This window comes from Epinephelus fuscoguttatus, linkage group LG1 (assembly GCF_011397635.1).
Source record: "Epinephelus fuscoguttatus linkage group LG1, E.fuscoguttatus.final_Chr_v1".
In the NCBI taxonomy this organism is placed as follows: domain Eukaryota; kingdom Metazoa; phylum Chordata; class Actinopteri; order Perciformes; family Serranidae; genus Epinephelus; species Epinephelus fuscoguttatus.
Genome location: NC_064752.1, coordinates 3,718,074 through 3,736,290, shown reverse-complemented (window position 1 = coordinate 3,736,290; position 18,217 = coordinate 3,718,074). Strand labels below are relative to the sequence as shown.

Here is an 18,217-nt window from a genome sequence, read left to right as displayed (position 1 = left end):
ATGTACATGGTATAATTTGTTCAGAACAAATTGATGTAACAATGGTCAGTGGAAACTAAAATGATCAACTCACTGAGGGCTGGAACCAAAATCACAATGAAAATCAAAGTCAAACATTAAGACGATGTGATGTCTCCATCATGCTCCTCAGACTATGCTGGGAGACACAGCAAACCGTCCTGTGACCATATGTATGGATGTGCTGTCCTGGAGCAGCTGGACTACCTGTGCAGCCTGATTGGGCCGCAGGAATCGCCTCATGCTACCAGTAGTGCCAAGGACCAAACTAGAGAAGAATCAGTCAGGAAGGAGAAGGAGAGAGCAACTGTCTGTGGACACCACGTTAGACTATTTCCTGTTTGGGGGTTGGCTTGCTTTTGCCTCTCCAGTGCTCTTCCTGTTAGACTGTGAACTTTGAGTGTTTTGAGCAGTGTAAATGTTGGTGTTGTACATTTACGCAGACCACGAATACGTTACAGGTTCAGGTTCAGATCAGGCCGGCTGGTGGTAATGTTTCAACGTTTCCAACCAAGAGACTCCAGGAAGGCCTGAACCTGTCCCTGATGTTGTCCTTCACTGTCCTGGCCTGGACTTCCTGTTTGTGCAGGAGTCAAACACTGAGACAGAAGTCATGGACAGGAAATAAGAAATGTGGGATCACACAGGAAGTGTCCTTTCACAGTAAAGGACACTGACTGCCGTCTGATCCCAAAGACTTTTAGATCCAATTCAACCTGTGTGTCTGTCTCTTGTCCCTGCAGTCAGAAGGTCAGTCTGAAGGAGAGGGTCTTCTCGTCTCCCCGCAGTTCAGGAACTAAAGGAAAAGGTTCTCCTCAGCACGGTGGGTGTTGGTTCCAAAGTGTTTTTAAATGTTGAACAGTCTGATTACTGTTGTACGTGTGGTGTGGGGATGAAAAGTGGACGATTGGTTTAGTGTGGTCTGTAGAGACTCAACAGTCTGCAACTTTTTATTCCCACCAGCCCCGTGATGAACCACCTCACAGAAACACTGGAGTATTATTACTGTAGTATTTCTATCATGTTAGAATGTAATGAAACAACTGTAGTAATACGACTGACTGATGATATGATAGTGAAACTAGAATCACCACCTCGGGGTCATTTGCCTCCGGTGCCCAGTTACCAGTCAGTTTTTACAGTCTCCATCCATGTCAGTGAAAACATGGATGCTTCACACACAGAAGATCTATACAATCAGCACAGTTTCAAGATTAGAGTCACCAATTCAGTATCTGACCAAATGTCTCCCCTTCTGTTCCTGAGATATGACGTTAAAACATGATGGTGTCACAGTCAAGCTGACCTTTGACCTTTTGACCTTCATTATTTTATCCTGTTAGACATTTGTGTCAAGTTTGGTCACAATTAGTGACTCAATTCTTCAGTTATGGACAGAAACATGTTTGACCTTTTAACTTTAACAACCAATATCCAATCAGTTCATTGTCTAACTCAATGACGTTGGAGAAACATTTAAGTTTCCAACATTTAGGCTGTTAGATATTATTACACACAGTTTATTGATACTGTACGTTCACTGTATCATCTTCATAATATTACTATAGGAGTGTTTTATAGTGCAGACACTTTCTAACACACGATACATGACTACTACAGGTAATAAAATAACACTACAGATAAAACTATAGATGACTTTAACCTTCCAACAGGAAACTGTACAGCTCTTCTTGTGTACTGTTGTAATACTATAATCCGTATTTGGGTAAGTTTAACCAGTCCGGATGTAACTGGTTTGAATGAAAACCTGTTGGACCGACATGAACCAGAACACCAAACCAGATTCTGGTGTGTCCCATTCTTGACCTCTTCCTTTTCTTCCCCACTTCCTGTCTCCAGTGGTTCCCACAGTTGGCCCTGGTAGCAGAACCAGACAGGCCTTCAGGATCCGAGGAGCTGCCTCCCGCCAAAACTCTGAAGGTAAGAGAGTCCGACCAATCAGAACGATCTGCTGCAGCTGGAGCTGAAACATCCGGCAGTACAGGACACTGTGAGGAGGGATGTGTCCTCTTGTGTGATGTGGTCCACAGTCAGACTTCAGTGATGAACTTTAACAAACCGTCTTCACAGTCTCAGAGGTTCCTTCAGTGGGTTCTCCAACAACATGCTGTTGTTCTTCACACATTTCCTTTTTATGTTCTATTCGTCTGTTAAAAGCTCATATCGAAATGACTGAAGCAGACGCGCTAATTCAACAGGCCGTTATGAAACAAGGCAACGCAGAGTGACGAGGATCGCTCCAGATAATAGGAGATCTGCCAGAGACAGACTCCCATATACTCCGCCATCTTCTCCAGGGTTGATCACAGCTGTCTGTTGGTCACACCGATCACTACAGTCACCTCTCAGTCACAGTGACAGAGTGCAGAGTAAACGTACTGATCAGGTTGTCCACAGTCCGGTCCGGTCCGGTTAGCTGGAACCAGCTTGGTTTATCTCTTGGTGGCCATGTTCTCATTGGCCCACAGTAACAGCCAACTGGTGTCAGTTTCTTTTCTCTTACTTATTCCTAAACAATGAATATCTTGAGTGAGAGTATAAAAACTTTGAAGCAGGAATCAGTTGCGTTCAGAGGGAGATGGGACAGGATGTGAGGCGCTGTCATCACTTTAATAGAGTTTATTACAAGATGAAGTTTGACTCATCCTCTGAAATATACTTTCATGCTGTGAAGAAGTGGTTTGTCTCTCTACTCAGTTGTTTAATTCTGATTGAGACAAACAAACCTTACATTGATTCAAAGAGAACAAAGATTTATCCCAGTTAATATCCAGATACCTGTAAATACCTCGGTGCACTTTAATAAAGCAGGTACAGAGTAATAATTCACCATGTGAGTGACCGTGTGTCAGATCATTCTGTGTGTCGCAACTCTCTCTGTTCAAACACAAGGTTTTAACTCCAGTACACACAGTCTAAAGCTTTGGCAGCATCAAACCACCAGTGTTCATTTTGTCAAAGAAAATTGTGATGGAATTTTTTTTCCACCATGAAGATGAAACGATGACGAGCTAAAAATAGATCCAGATAATAAAAACAAAGACATAATCTGTGTTTGATTTTTGATGAACTGTGATGAAAATGTTGGTGGACTGTCGGACATTGTAAAGATCTTCAGATGCCTGATGAGCGACAGGCTGGGAAACTCCAGTAAATAGTCTGCACCAGGATGTTTGGGTTGGTGCCAGTTGTGAGCTGTAATTCAGCAGTAAATAATCAGCCGTGTGTCTGACTGTGGATGGTGGTGGTGGTGGTGGTGGGGGGGGGGGGGGCTCTGATGACTTCTGACAAACAGTTAGTGAGAGTCTTCGCTGAGATCTTTAGTCACTTCTAAAAGGAGGAAAAGGCAGACGACGAGTTTGTCTTCATCATATTCCTGACTGACGGATAAAAGCTCAGAGGCAGAATGTTTCAGAAGCATCTCTACAGACCAGAGGAGACTCATGTTGTGCTGTGTTCTCCTCATTTTCTTTTCTGAAACAACCTGCTGCTGCTGCTGCTCATTAAACCAAATGTTACGGTGGCTCCGTTGGCTGGGGGCCGTCTGAGCTGTGAGGAGGACTGGTGGGTTCATATTGTCATTTGTTTGTTTGCATCTGTTTGTATTTGTTGTCTCCATGGACGAACACTGCGTGATGAGTTCAGGGACTTCCCTCTGACATATTTGTGTCATGATGGATTTGAAATCGAAGACCTCAGAATCATGAGATCTTTAAAAATTCAGTAACAATCTGTGTGAAGGTCGTTTGAGCCGCAGGGAGTTAACGGATAGAGACTTCCTGAAGCCGACAAGGTGCTGAAATCAAACACACCTCTGACCTCCACACTCACCTGGACTGCAGGTACCATACGATACATTATACACGTCTACAGTTGACACGCATCACAGGGCCTGTGTCCTTACATCACTTCCTGTCCATTTCTATGTTAGGAACCTAAACACAGTCTGTGAAAACCAAACAGCAACCTGCAGTTCCTCCGATGTCCACGAGAGGCTGTCGCCCAGAGCGACTCCGTCCCCACAGACTGAATCAACATGGCTCTGGACCCCATGGTGGTCAGGCGGGCTGGAGGGACAGTGAGGGATGGAGGAGGCCAGTGATGGATGGAGGAGGTCAGTGAGGGATGGAGGAGGTCAGTGAGGGATGGAGGAGGTCAGTGAGGGATGGAGGAGGTCAGTGAGGGATGGAGGAGGTCAGTGAGGGATGGAGGAGGTCAGTGAAGGATGGAGGAGGTCAGTGAGGGATGGAGGGGGCCAGTGAAGGATGGAGGAGGTCAGTGATGGATGGTGGAGGTCAGTGAGGGATGGAGGAGCGAGGTTATGGATGGAGGAGGTCAGTGAAGGATGGAGGAGGTCAGTGAAGGATGGAGGAGGTCAGTGAGGGATGGAGGAGGCCAGTGATGGATGGAGGACGTCAGTGAAGGATGGAGGAGGTCAGTGATGGATGGTGGAGGTCAGTGAGGGATGGAGGAGGTCAGTGAAGGATGGAGGAGGTCAGTGAAGGATGGAGGAGGTCAGTGATGGATGGAGGAGGTCAGTGAGGGATGAAGGAGGCCAGTGAGGGATGGTGGAGGTCAGTGAGGGATGAAGGAGGTCAGTGAAGGATGGAGGAGCGAGATTATGGATGGAGGAGGTCAGTGAAGGATGGAGGAGGCCAGTGAGGGATGGAGGAGGCCAGTGATGGATGGAGGAGGTCAGTGAGGGATGGAGGAGGCCAGTGAGGGATGGAGGAGGTCAGTGAAGGATGGAGGAGCGAGGTTATGGATGGAGGAGGTCAGTGATGGATGGAGGAGGCCAGTGAGGGATGGAGGAGGTCATTGAAGGATGGAGGAGCGAGGTTATGGATGGAGGAGGTCAGTGATGGATGGAGGAGGTCAGTGATGGATGGAGGAGGCCAGTGAGGGATGGAGGAGGTCAGTGAGGGATGGAGGAGGCCAGTGAGGGATGGAGGAAGTCAGTGAGGGATGGAGGAGGCCAGTGAAGGATGGAGGAGGTCAGTGAGGGATGGAGGAGGTCAGTGAGGGATGGAGGAGGTCAGTGAAGGATGGAGGAGGTCAGTGAGGGATGGAGGGGGCCAGTGAAGGATGGAGGAGGTCAGTGATGGATGGAGGAGGTCAGTGAGGGATGGAGGAGGCCAGTGATGGATGGAGGAGGTCAGTGAAGGATGGAGGAGGTCAGTGAAGGATGGAGGAGGTCAGTGAGGGATGGAGGAGGCCAGTGATGGATGGAGGACGTCAGTGAAGGATGGAGGAGCGAGGTTATGGATGGAGGAGGTCAGTGAAGGATGGAGGAGGTCAGTGATGGATGGTGGAGGTCAGTGAGGGATGGAGGAGGTCAGTGAAGGATGGAGGAGGTCAGTGAAGGATGGAGGAGGTCAGTGATGGATGGAGGAGGTCAGTGAGGGATGGAGGAGGCCAGTGAGGGATGGAGGAGGTCAGTGAGGGATGGAGGAGGTCAGTGAAGGATGGAGGAGCGAGGTTATGGATGGAGGAGGTCAGTGAAGGATGGAGGAGGTCAGTGATGGATGGAGGAGGTCAGTGAGGGATGGAGGAGGTCAGTGAAGGATGGAGGAGGTCAGTGAAGGATGGAGGAGGTCAGTGATGGATGGAGGAGGTCAGTGAAGGATGGAGGAGGTCAGTGAGGGATGGAGGAGGTCAGTGAGGGATGGAGGAGGTATGTGAGGTTTGGTGGCGGTCAGTGAGGTATGGTGGAGGTCAGTGAAGGATGGAGGAGGTCAGTGATGGATGGAGGAGGTCAGTGAGGGATGAAGGAGGTCAGTGAAGGATGGAGGAGCGAGATTATGGATGGAGGAGGTCAGTGAAGGATGGAGGAGGTCAGTGAGGGATGGAGGAGGTCAGTGAGGGATGGAGGAGGTCAGTGATGGATGGAGGAGGTCAGTGAGGGATGGAGGAGGTCAGTGAGGGATGGAGGAGGTCAGTGAGGGATGGAGGAGGTCAGTGAAGGATGGAGGAGGTCAGTGAGGGATGGAGGAGGTCAGTGAGGGATGGAGGAGGTCAGTGAGGGATGGAGGAGGTCAGTGAGGGATGGAGGAGGTCAGTGAAGGATGGAGGAGGTCAGTGAAGGATGGAGGAGGTCAGTGAGGGATGGAGGAGGTCAGTGAAGGATGGAGGAGGTCAGTGAGGGATGGAGGAGGTCAGTGAGGGATGGAGGAGGTCAGTGAAGGATGGAGGAGGTCAGTGAAGGATGGAGGAGGTCAGTGAAGGATGGAGGAGGTCAGTGATGGATGGAGGAGGTCAGTGAAGGATGGAGGAGGTCAGTGAGGGATGAGGAGGTCAGTGAAGGATGGAGGAGGTCAGTGAGGGATGGAGGAGGTCAGTGAGGGATGGAGGAGGTCAGTGAAGGATGGAGGAGGCCAGTGAAGGATGGAGGAGCGAGATCATGGATGGCTTTGAATGTGAGCACTAGGGTTTTGAATTGGATGCGGTATTGTATGGTCACTTCTGGCTCCAAAAAACAAGATGGCAACGGCTGACGTTCCGTCCACAAACCAGCGGGTCTTGTCATCGTACGAATGTCCGTAATTTTATTCAGATTTGAACCTGGAGGTCTGTGGGGACTGACTCAGTTATGGAGCCAGCCTCTAGTGGCGGATAGAGGAACTGCAGGTTGATCCAAACATTTAAACGTGGACGTCTCTCCGACTGTGAGCTGAAGTCACGTTCACCATGTCATGTGACCACACTAAATCAAACTTTATTAACACAGTGACATTTGCACCGTCTGACTCAGACGCAGCCGCAGACGTCACGCCGTCATTTGATTTACCATCAGTGAATTAAAATAAGCACATCGACGACCCGACAGGAAACACCTGAGAGCAGGTGAATAAAGGTAGAGAACAGATGATGATGAGTCGAGTGTCATCTTCCTCTGATGAAGGTTTGTCTCCTCTCTCCTCCTCCTGCAGTGCTGATAGAGATGCAGGACGAAGAGTTCAGACAGAAGAGCTCGCCAGGTCAGACACACACACACACACACACACACACACACACACAGTAACACACACAGTAACACACACACACACAGTAACACACACACAGTAACACACACACACACACACACACACACACACAGTAACACACACACAGTAACACACACACAGTAACACACACACACACACACACACACACAGTAACACACACACACACAGTAACACACACACACACAGAGTAACACACAGATACTTCAGTACCTGCTGTTTCAGTGTGTTCACACTGAGACGTACGACACTGATGTTTCTCTCAGTTCACTGGAACGTTGGAAACTTCTCTCCCTCATTGGTCACCATGTTGCCTACGTAGAGGAAGGGGCGGGACCACAAACACATTTCAAACTCGTGAACTGTGGTCCAACTCCCTCTCTGAACACAGAAGCATGGTACGAACATACATGTGTATTTGTGACTCTCTCTAAACTGCCAGCTGGTTCTCACTTGAAAGTCGTCAAATACCGCCGCTTTGTCAGTGATTTCAGTGTCAGCCTGCTGCTGAAAGCCACCTTTAGTGGCGGTATGACACGCCGGTTTGTAACGTGGGTGGACAGAAACTTTCATGTGTTATAATTCGCTGCCACTCGGCTGGGCGGCACCTGTTGCAGCAGTGTGATACGCTGCTGGACAGCATCAGGTTGAATTGCTGTTTGGTACAACATAATATGGACCCTTTAACTGTTAGTGAAGAGTGTGACGTTTGATGGTGGGCGGGGCTTAGCTGGAGGCAAAACAGTACTCCACAGACATTAGCTAGCGCTAGCTAACAAGTTGTGTTGTCTTGTTTTAGACGATGGAGGACCATTGAACCGTTGGTTCATTCATGTAGAAATATAACGCTGCGTTTCTTCCACCAACAGGGCTCTCATTTTAGTGTAGAGCGTCAGACTGAATTTACCAACGCACCATGTCAGGTCACTCACTCTCCGGGACCGCCAGTGTTACTTGAATAAGTAAACACTGACCAACGGGACCAGACTGGCCGACCCGTATGCTCTCACTCAGTGGATGGATGATGTCACAGGAAGCCAATCTTACAAAGGAGGACCACACTTGTTTGTTTTGCTATGGAAGCTAACGTTAGCTAATGTGCTAAAAAGTTAGCGTTGCAGAGAAATCCAATCTTCCTCTTAATCCCTCCCCAGTTTCTGATGAGGTGGACATGATAACCCTTAATACACATAACCTTATTCATCCCTACAACAGGAAATACTTTTTCCCTAACCTGATATGAAGTGTGCGCTGCACATGTGAGCATTTTTGATGATGGCCTCCGTCCAGTCCTTTGGTCTTATCACATTTAACCATAGTTGTCTTTGTTTTTGTTGACGGGCAGTGGCGGCTGGTTTTGAGCCATGACTCCTTCTATTCTGGCTCCCAATAACACAACAAGACAAACACATTTTAACACTCCTATGGAGCCTACAGCCCTGTGGGGGAGAGGCAGCTGCACCTCCAGCTGATAACATGATGTCATCGTGATGTCATCATGACATCATCGTGATGTCAGCCCCAACAGTGTCTATAATGAGCTGAACAGTATAGGGTGAGCAGGAGGGAGGTGGGCGGGTCCAACAAACCCTGAACTTTTACCCTGAGGTTCAGTGTTCACTTCCTGTATGAGTGTCGAGCCAAACCATGATGTTTGTTTCTAAACCTAACCACCTGCTTTTTTTATATGTCCTGTTGTTGGTTGCGGCATCCTGGACTGTCAGCAACAGACACAGGAGGACACCTAGCACATGAAACGTAGACGAGAAAGTCCGCTGATGAAGCGGCAAGATGTGACGACTTGGGATGAGAAGGTGTTGAAAGTGTTGTAGGACGGAGGTCAGCAGGTCAGCAGGTTGATCACTGGGTTCACTCTGTAATAATTTGATGCCACACACTCACGTGTAAGGTATCTGATTGGAGACACAGTGTAACACACACGCACACACACGCCAACACCCCCCGTTCTCCGTCATTACTGAAGTTATATAAACATAATAAAAGTCAACTCACTCACTCACTCACTCACTCACTAATGAACTATCTAACTAACGTAACTCATTAGTTAGGGGCCAGAGTTATCCAGTCATGATCAGGACGTCCATAATAAATGTTTCATCCACACAGTCCTCCAGCAATGAGTTAGCGTGTTAGCATGTTAGCACTTCCTGTTCCCTCATCTTGAAGGTCAGATGTGTGATATAAGTTCTGTGGTTACAACAAACTCAGAGACTTTCAGCTTTGTCTCTACGTCACTGTGAATTTAGAAGCTTTTTGTGTCTCTAGCGAGACGAAACGAGACTGCCGGACGTCGTCACGCCGAACACGACTTTACAGCCTCGCTGAGGTGCTGACGTTAAGTCATGTGACCGCAGTCATGTAATGTTAGTTCTCTACTTCTGTTGATTGAATTTATACTTCAATAATCATAAAGTGGTGTTCTTCAGTGAAGGATCAGAAACATTTGTTTGTTTTCTGTAATAATCTGAAATCCAACAGAACGATGTGATTGGCTGTTTGACGAGGAAACCAGGGCGACGCTGCTCTCAGGGTCAGACGACAGAAACACGTCACCCCTGCAGAACTCTGTGGACTGTATAATAAAGATGGACGCAGTGACAGCTCTCCAAATGTGAAGCCAAAACATCTGGATCGCCCCCTGGTGGCTGGCAACAGTACAGGTCATAAGCCCCGCCCCCTTCACGTTAGCAAATGGCCATGAACTGGATACTGTGGAGGTCACCACTGCACAGACTCTGACTCCAGATGATATCATCAGCGTATGATGGCGGCGGCCGTATCCAGGATGTTTCGGCTTCATGTTTGTACCGTGGGAGGAAGAGGAGACGCGTCGTCCATCATCTGCTGCCGCAGCGCCACATTTCATGTGACGTTGTCGTTGTTGTTTCAGAGGCCAGCCTGCCGGGAGAAGACATGGCTGATGACAACAAGAGCTGCCACTGCGAGTTCGTCCCTCAGGACCTGACGCCAGGGTTAAAGGTCACCATCAGAGCCATCTGGTACGCAGTCATCCAGGAGTCACGTCTGTTAGCTGCTCATCATTCATCGCTCGTCTCATGGTTTATTTGCTGCACTGAAGTCATTCTGCTTTTTATTCACATTCTTTTTGTTTGTGTTTTGGTTTATTTGTGCTCCTCACCCCAGGGTCAAAGGTCACCATCAGCTGTTGGGTAAGACCAGTCAGTCTGACCTCCACCCAGCTTCATTCTTTTCTGTTGTTTTACTGTTTTCTGTTGTCTGACACTGTCTGCTCCTCTGTCATGCCCTGTGGTAAGACATCCTTTATTATCATTATTATTACTGTTATTATTATTGTTATTCTTCTTCTTATTATTATTGTTGTTATTGATATTATTATCTTTATTATCATCATTATTATTATTATTATAATAATTATTATTGTTGTTGATATTATTGTTATTATTATTATGATTATCCTTGTTGTTGGTGGTCAGTCCTCTTCCAGCTCCTCTCCTGTCCGTTATTTATATTTAGGAGGTCTGTAAAGTTGAGTTCTTCAGTCTGGAAGCAGAATCAGATTCTGGATCAGTCTGTGGTCCAGAACTCTGGAGGAAGTCCAGTTACCCTCAGAACATACAGGACACGTCCAGAAGTGTAACGTTAGTGTACTTTGTGTTTCCCTCACTTCGTCCAGCCGTCCTCTCAGACAGGAGGACAGTTCTCAGAGTGACTCTGAGTGAGGAGGGACATAAACTGTGACCTCAGTGAGGTTCCTCCACCTGCTCTCACTACAGGCCACAGTGTCATCTGCAAACATCATAGTCCATGGAGGTTCCTGTCTGACCTCATCTGTCAACCTGTCCATCACCATAGCAACAAGGAGGGGCTCAGAGCTGATCCTTGATGCAGTCCCACCTCCACCTTTAACTCCTCTGTCACACCTACAGCACACCTCACCACTGTGCTGCAGCTCTATACATGTCCTGCACCACCAACACTTCTCTGCCACTCCAGACGTCCTCATACAACGCCACAGCTCCTCTCTCAGCACCCTGTCATATGCAGTTCCCTCTGACCTTCTCTGTACTTCTCCATCAGCATCCTCAAAGCAAATACTGCATCTGCACTACTTCTTCTTGGCATGAAACCACACTGCTGCTCACAGACGCTCACCTCTGCTCTTAGTCTAGCTTCCACTTCTCTTTCCCGCAGCTTCATTGTATGGCTCATCAACTTTATCCCTCTGTAGTTGCCACAACTCTGCACGTCTCCCTTGTTCTTCCTCAGGCCTCCTCTCACTCTCTAAGACCTTGTTGAAAAACCTAGTCAGAAACTCCACTTCCACACCTCCACAGGTATATCATCAGGACCAACTGCCTTCACTCTTCATCCTCCTCAGTGCCCTCCTCACTTCATCCTCACTAATCTTTGCTCCTTCCTGCTCCACGATGGTCACCTCTTCTACTCTTTGTTCTCTCTCATTTTCCTCATTCATCAACTCTTCAAAGAACTCTTTCCATCTTCCCATCACACTTGTGGCACCTGTCAGTACCTTCCCATCTCTGTCCTTAATCACCCTAACCTGTATAAATCAGTCTCTCCCTCCTGACTGTCCAACCGATCATACAAGTCGTATGCACTTTGTTTGGCCTTTGCCACCTCTACCTTCACCTTACGCTGAATCACCGTGTACCCCTGTCGACTCTCTTCAGTCCTCTCAGTGTCCCACATCTTCTTAGCTAACCTCTTTCTCTGTATGCACTCCTACACTTCCTCACTCCATCACCAAGTCTCCTTATCTCCTTTCCTTCCAGATGATACACCCAGTACTCTCCTACCTGTCTCTCTGGTAACATTAGCTGTAGTTGTTCAGTCATTTGGGAGCACCTCCTGGCCACCCACAGCCTGTCTCACCTCCTCCCTGAAAACCACACAACCCTCTTCCTTCTTCAGCTTCCACCACTTTGTGCTCTGCTCTGCCTTTGTCCTCCTCATCTTCCTCACCACCAGAGTCACCCTTCACACCACCATCCTATGCTGTCCGGCTACACTCTCACCTGACTGATCTCCTTCAGATTACATCGTCTACACAAGATGTAGTCCACCTGTGTGCTCCTGTCTCCGCTCTTACAAATCACCCTATGTTCCTGCCTCTTCTGGAAGAAAGTATTCACTGCAGCCATTTCCATCCTTTTTGCAAAGTCTACCACCATCTGTCCTTCTGCGTCCTTCTATTCTGGATGCCAAACCTGCCCATCACCTCCCCATCACCTCCTCATCACCTCCTCTTCCCCTCTGTTCTCTGCCCCAACATGTCCATTGAAGTCTGCACCAAACACCACTCTCTCACCTCTCGGGATATTCTGCATCACTTCATCTAACTCACTGCAGAATTTCTCCTTCTCCTCTAACTCACATCCTACCTGTGAGACGTAACCCCTACACCTTCGGTTTCTAGCTTCAGACTCATCACCCTATCTGACACTCTTTTCACCTCCACAACATTCCTAACAAACTCCTCCTTCAGCATAACTCCTACTCCGTTTCTCTTCCCATCCACACCATGATAAAACAGTTTGAACCCTGCTCCTAAGCTTCTGGCCTTGCTACCGTTCCACCTGGTCTCCTGAACACACAGTATATCCACCTCATCCTCTGCTTCGTGTCAGCCACCTCTCTAGCTCTCCCTGTCACAGTCCCACCATTCAAAGTCCCAACTCTCAGTTCTCTTGCCTTTCCTTTTCTCCCTCTGCCTATGGACACGCCTTCCTCCTCTCCTTTTTTTGACTAACAGTAGTCCAATTTCCACCGGCACCCTGTAGGTCAACAGCACTGATGGCAGTCGTTGTTAACCCGGGCCTCGACCAATCCAGTAAGACATATTCGTGATCACCGACTCTCTGTATTTCCCTGTCTGAGAGCATCCTGCTCTGAATGGGAGGACGGATAGAGAGTCCGGAGCCTGGCTGCTCCCTCACCTTCTCTCCCTGCACTTTAATATTATTCATTTCTTTATTTAATAAAAATATTTTATTTCCCGCAGCCCCAGCCCAGCCCGACCCGGCCAATTAGGGCATGTTTTCAGCCCGAACCTGGTCCGACCCATCAGGCTTTTCAGGACCTGGTGGTTTCAGGTTGGGAACTGTAATGTGTTCAAAGATCTGATTAGATGTGAATCCCCACTGGGCGGCGTTGCAGTAGACATGACGCAAAATTTGCGAATTAAGTGGTACAATTTTGCGTCGTGAGTTGAAAAATATGAACTTCAGTGACCTATTCGCACAGCGATAGCCAATCAGCATTGAGATCCTCCGGGGACATATGACAGCAAGGATGTACCGGCAGAAGATCATTCATCAATTCTGCAGTGTCAGTGAGAGTGAAATGTGAAATGTCAGAGTCGAAATATTCTAGTGTTCAAACACTATACGTCCCAGTTGGACATATGTAGGATGCGTCTTCAGGGAGGATCCTGACTGGATGTTGAACTGCCTCAGCTGACTCCTCGGAGCTCTGAGCTCCGTTCCCTCTTTAATCTGATGTCGTTGTTTTAGTCCAGACCCACTGACGGTCTGAGAGCCTCCACATCAGTCCCTGACCCTGACCCTGACCCTGACCCTGAGCCTGAGACCTCCTGAGCGCTGACTTCCTGTTTTCTTCCTGTCTCTCAGTATAATGCGTTTCATGGTGTCAAAGAGGAAGTTTAAGGAGAGTCTTCGTCCCTATGACGTCATGGACGTGATTGAACAGTATTCAGCGGGACACCTGGACATGCTCGCCCGCATCAAGAACCTCCAGTCAAGGTAAGACCTCCGTTCCCCCCTGCATCCAGGATCTCCTTAATATTTCCTTGTGTAACGTGTGTGGGCGGGGCCTGGACAGATGATGTTTCACAGCATTTATTCACTCCTGCAGAAACAATACGACACATTAACTGGACACAGATTTCTGCAGCTCTGCTCCCCCGGCGATGTTTAACAGTCCTGTGTCTAACTACATTGTCTCCTTCAGGTCCAAATACGTCATTCTGACATCACAATATATTCACATCATTATCAAGCAGCTCTTAAAATTCACCAGAAAACAATGTCAACAGAAAAATATATTTTCTCAAAACCAAGAAAAACTACATACAGGAGGAAAAACACTGACACCTGGTGGGCAAAGTATAAAAGTGTGTGTGGAGTGGAAACTGAAGTGAGACAGAAAAAATTAAAATGATAAACCAACAGAAACAATATGACACATTCATGACCGTTAGGACGTCCTGCAGTGAGGCGCCTCGCTGTTTCACACACGGTGGTAAAAAGTTTAATGTATAGAACTCATGTCAGTGGTGAAATCAGAGGCCGTGTCCCGGAGCTGACTCATGCTGTCTCCTAATTGGCAGGGTGGATCAGATAGTCGGCAGAGGGACACCAATCGCAGACAAGGACCGTCCCAAAACAGCCAGCGAGGAACTTCCTGAGGACCCGAGCATGATGGGCCGGCTGGGGAAGGTGGAGAAGCAGGTAACCAGTGGCAACCAGTCTGCTGCCAAAAACACTTTGAGCAGAGCAGCACCAAAAGCTCTGCTGGTTTCTCTGATGCAGCTTCAATCTTGAATCTGATTGGTCCTCTGCTGCTCATGTGTCCCTCAGGTCCTGTCCATGGAGAGAAAGTTGGACTTCCTGGTGAACATCTACATCCAGCGAATGGGAATCCCTCAGGCCGAGACCGACGCCTACTTTGGATCCAAGGAGCCTGACCCGGCGCCGCCATACCACAGTCCGGTGGATCACCTGGAAAAGAGCCAGTCCATCTCCAAGATGCTACAGTGAGTGTCCGCCGACACTGGGAGACCGCATGTTGTTGTTTACATGTTGTTTACATGACATGTTTACATGTTCACATGACATGTTGTTTACTTTTTGTTGACATGTTTTTACATAACATGGTTACATAACATGTTGACATGTTGTTTACAGGGTGCTGCCTGTTTGTTTACTTGTTGTTTTCTTCATATTGTTTACAGGGTGCTTCCTGTTTGTTTGTCATTAAGGTGTTGTTGTTTACGGGGTGTTGTTGTTTGTTTGCTTGTTGACATGAGTGAATGACATGTGACGTCAATGTAAAGATCTGATTAGATGTGAATCCCCACCGGGCGGCGTTGCAGTAGACATGACGCAAAATTTGCGAATTAAGTAGTACAATTTTGCGTCGTGAGTTGAAAAATATGAACTTCAGTGACCTATTCACACAGTGATAGCCAATTCTGTTGTTGTTTACAGGGTGCTTCCTGTTTGTTTACTTGTTGTTGTTTACAGGGTGTTTCCTGTTTGTTTACTGGTGTTTACTTGTTGTTGTTTACAGGGTGCTTCCTGCCGATAACAATGAGAAGAGTCGAGCGGTGACAAAGATGGTTCGCTCCAGCAGCTCCACTGGACACAGGAACTACAATGCCCCCACCTGTCCAGCCTCTACTTCCTGGCAGCCAATCAGTTCGCAGCTCCACCAGCAGGCCCCGCCCCCTTCCCAGCATAGCCACGGTAACACTCCAAGTCCAGTAGGAGATGGGTCACTGGTCCGACTCCCGCCTCCTCCGGCTGGAGAGAGACATGGCGGGAACCGATCCCACCGACAAAGCACCGGAGACCGAGGGAACGAAAGACCAGAGGGAGGAGGAGGAGGAGGAGGAGGGGAGGAGCTAAAGCCGGACAGCGACGCCTCCATCTCCATCCCGTCTGTGGACCACGAGGAGCTGGAGCGCTCCTTCAGCGGCTTCTCCATCTCCCAGTCCAGAGAGAACCTGGACTTTCTCAACAACAGCTTCTACTCCTCCGCCAACCTGGGAGACCACCAAGGAGGAGGAGGAAGAGGAGGAGGAGGCGCCGCCCGCTGCGCCACCGTCCACCCATACATCGCAGAGGGGGAGTCGGACTCCGACTCAGAGCTCTGCGCTCCCTCGCCTCACTCAGACCGAGCCTGGACCGGAACCAAGTAGAGCCGAAAGACAAGCGGAGCAGAACCAGCAGAACACTGAGACTGAAACCACAACCTGGATCCAAACTGTGAAGACGGAGACGCTCAACACCAGCTGGACTCACAGAGTGAAGCATCATGGGAACTGTGACTGGGCGTCGCCGTGATTTTATTCATGTGAATGTTTTAACTTGTGCAGCAAATGTTTGTTCTCACTGTCACTGATTGGTTCACAGCAGAGACACGCCCACACCCGATTGGTTCACAGCAGAGACACGCCCACACCTGATTGGTTCACTGCAGAGACACGCCCACACCTGATTGGTTCACTGCAGAGACACGCCCACACCTGATTGGTTCACTGCAGAGACACGCCCACACCTTATTGGTTCACTGCAGAGACACGCCCACACCCGATTGGTTCACTGCAGAGACACGCCCACACCTGATTGGTTCACTGCAGAGACACGCCCACACCTGATTGGTTCACTGCAGAGACACGCCCACACCTGATTGGTTCACTGCAGAGACACGCCCACACCTGATTGGTTCACTGCAGAGACACGCCCACACCTGATTGGTTCACTGCAGAGAAACGCCCACACCCGATTGGTTCACTGCAGAGACACACCCACACCCGATTGGTTCACTGCAGAGACACACCCACACCTGATTGGTTCACTGCAGAGACACACCCACACCTTATTGCTTGCTTGTTTCCATGTGTAATCACCATAATCAGCGTCACATAATGTCACTGTTTTATGTATTTAGACTGCTCTACAATTCATATATCAAAACAAACGGACAGAAAGCATCATGGGAAGAACAGATTGACACATCGCCATGCCAACAGACTCTGCTGTTGTTTGTTTGTTGTCTCTACTTCCTGTCTGAATTCAGACTCATCCTGAGCTTTCAGCAGAGGCCTAAACTGATGCCGCTGCGAGCTGTGACATCACAAACTGTGACGTTGAGAGTAAAGTGTGACGTTTTCAGGCAGGATGTCAACCTGACTCTACAGACAGGAAGTGTGAGATGTTTCATCTACTGTCTTTAGTCTGATTATTTTCAGACTCTGAGCTCAGTGTTTGGATTTCCTCCTCATGTTGTTGTTTCCATCCGTCTGTTTACAGTTTGTTTATTTATCCATCCGTGTTCTGTCCAAAGAAACATGACATCACCTATAACTGTAAACATTAAAACATGTCTAACACCTCCAAATCACACGACTGCCACTGATGTAAACACCTGATGGGACGATCACGACGACGCTGCTTCACTTTCAGCTGAACTAGTTGAAACATTTCAAACTCGGGTCTTTGCCTCCGTTGGCGCCGCCCTCTCGAGTCTCCTCTGACTCCGTATGCAATGACGGCACGTCTGAAGTTGGCTTTACATCCTGACGGCACGTTTCTGTGGCGGAATCAGTTTTAACCTCACCTGAGAGTTACTGGGTTTCAGTCAGGATGCATTCAGGACCGCCTCCGACGTTTCAGTGTGGAATCTAGATTTTATCAGAGTAACCAAATAACAGCGTTTTCTCTCAGCTCCTGGACTCGGTAACGCCGGGTCACTGCTGTCAGAGGCAACTGAGTCTGACAAGAACACGAGCAGCTCACACTGTTTCATCTCTTCTTCACATTTTCACTGTTGTTTCTGAAAAGTTGATAAAATGATGTGACCAGTCAAAACTCCGCCCCTGCACAGGCTGAGTAACAGTTGCTAAGGTGTGATTGGACAGTTGCTACTTGGGGGCGGAGGTTCAGACTCGCATGGTGACGAATCAGAGGCTGATAATTACACCCACATGACATCATAAAAACGTTAACATGTAAATATAATGTAACCATAACTGTTTTATGACTAATATTTATTAATAAATCCCAACAGCTGATTAAATAACTCAGCGACAGGAATGTAAACAACTGAAGAGTTTCTGTTCACAGAGACGAGCAGGTGCGTCCAGCAGGGGGCGACAGGAGGATCCGACTCACTTCAGGAAACCAAAATAAGAGTGTTTGTTTCTCAGTGGACAGAGTTCAACAGTTCTGACCAGCAGTGGAGCTCAAAATGTAAAGTTAGCCCTGACGGGGTGCCAGAGCCAACATCATTAAGCCTCGCCCCCAGGACCTGCAGATAGGAGGTATTAATGTGACGGTTTGTAGTTAGGAGGTTTCATCATCAGGAGGAAGACGGACTGTAAACATTGTGTTTCTGGTTTGTTCACCGTA

The 18,217-nt window shown here is 48.3% G+C and overlaps 1 protein-coding gene and 2 long non-coding RNA genes across 3 annotated transcripts in view; 2 read left to right on the top strand and 1 right to left on the bottom strand.

Annotated features, from left to right (window-relative positions):
• Positions 1-16,403, top strand: part of LOC125886255 (potassium voltage-gated channel subfamily KQT member 2-like) — a 40,137-nt gene extending 23,734 nt beyond the window's left edge. Inside the window, exons 12-19 of the mRNA XM_049572311.1 lie at positions 762-841; positions 1,879-1,959; positions 6,969-7,016; positions 9,952-10,060; positions 13,694-13,825; positions 14,413-14,533; positions 14,663-14,838; positions 15,375-16,403. Of these exons, the coding sequence (XP_049428268.1) occupies positions 762-841; positions 1,879-1,959; positions 6,969-7,016; positions 9,952-10,060; positions 13,694-13,825; positions 14,413-14,533; positions 14,663-14,838; positions 15,375-16,005 (1,378 nt within the window). The 3' untranslated portion in view covers positions 16,006-16,403. The remainder of the gene's footprint in view (positions 1-761; positions 842-1,878; positions 1,960-6,968; positions 7,017-9,951; positions 10,061-13,693; positions 13,826-14,412; positions 14,534-14,662; positions 14,839-15,374) is intronic.
• On the top strand, positions 4,544-5,987 carry LOC125886270 (uncharacterized). The gene is made up of 4 exons (XR_007449016.1): positions 4,544-4,573; positions 4,614-4,813; positions 5,374-5,493; positions 5,774-5,987. It is a non-coding gene; the product is annotated as an uncharacterized LOC125886270 (long non-coding RNA).
• On the bottom strand, positions 16,236-17,994 carry LOC125886265 (uncharacterized). Its single transcript, XR_007449015.1, has 3 exons — positions 16,685-17,994; positions 16,397-16,652; positions 16,236-16,364 (listed from the first exon to the last, which is right to left on the bottom strand). It is a non-coding gene; the product is annotated as an uncharacterized LOC125886265 (long non-coding RNA).
• Between the last annotated feature and the right edge of the window lie 223 nt (positions 17,995-18,217).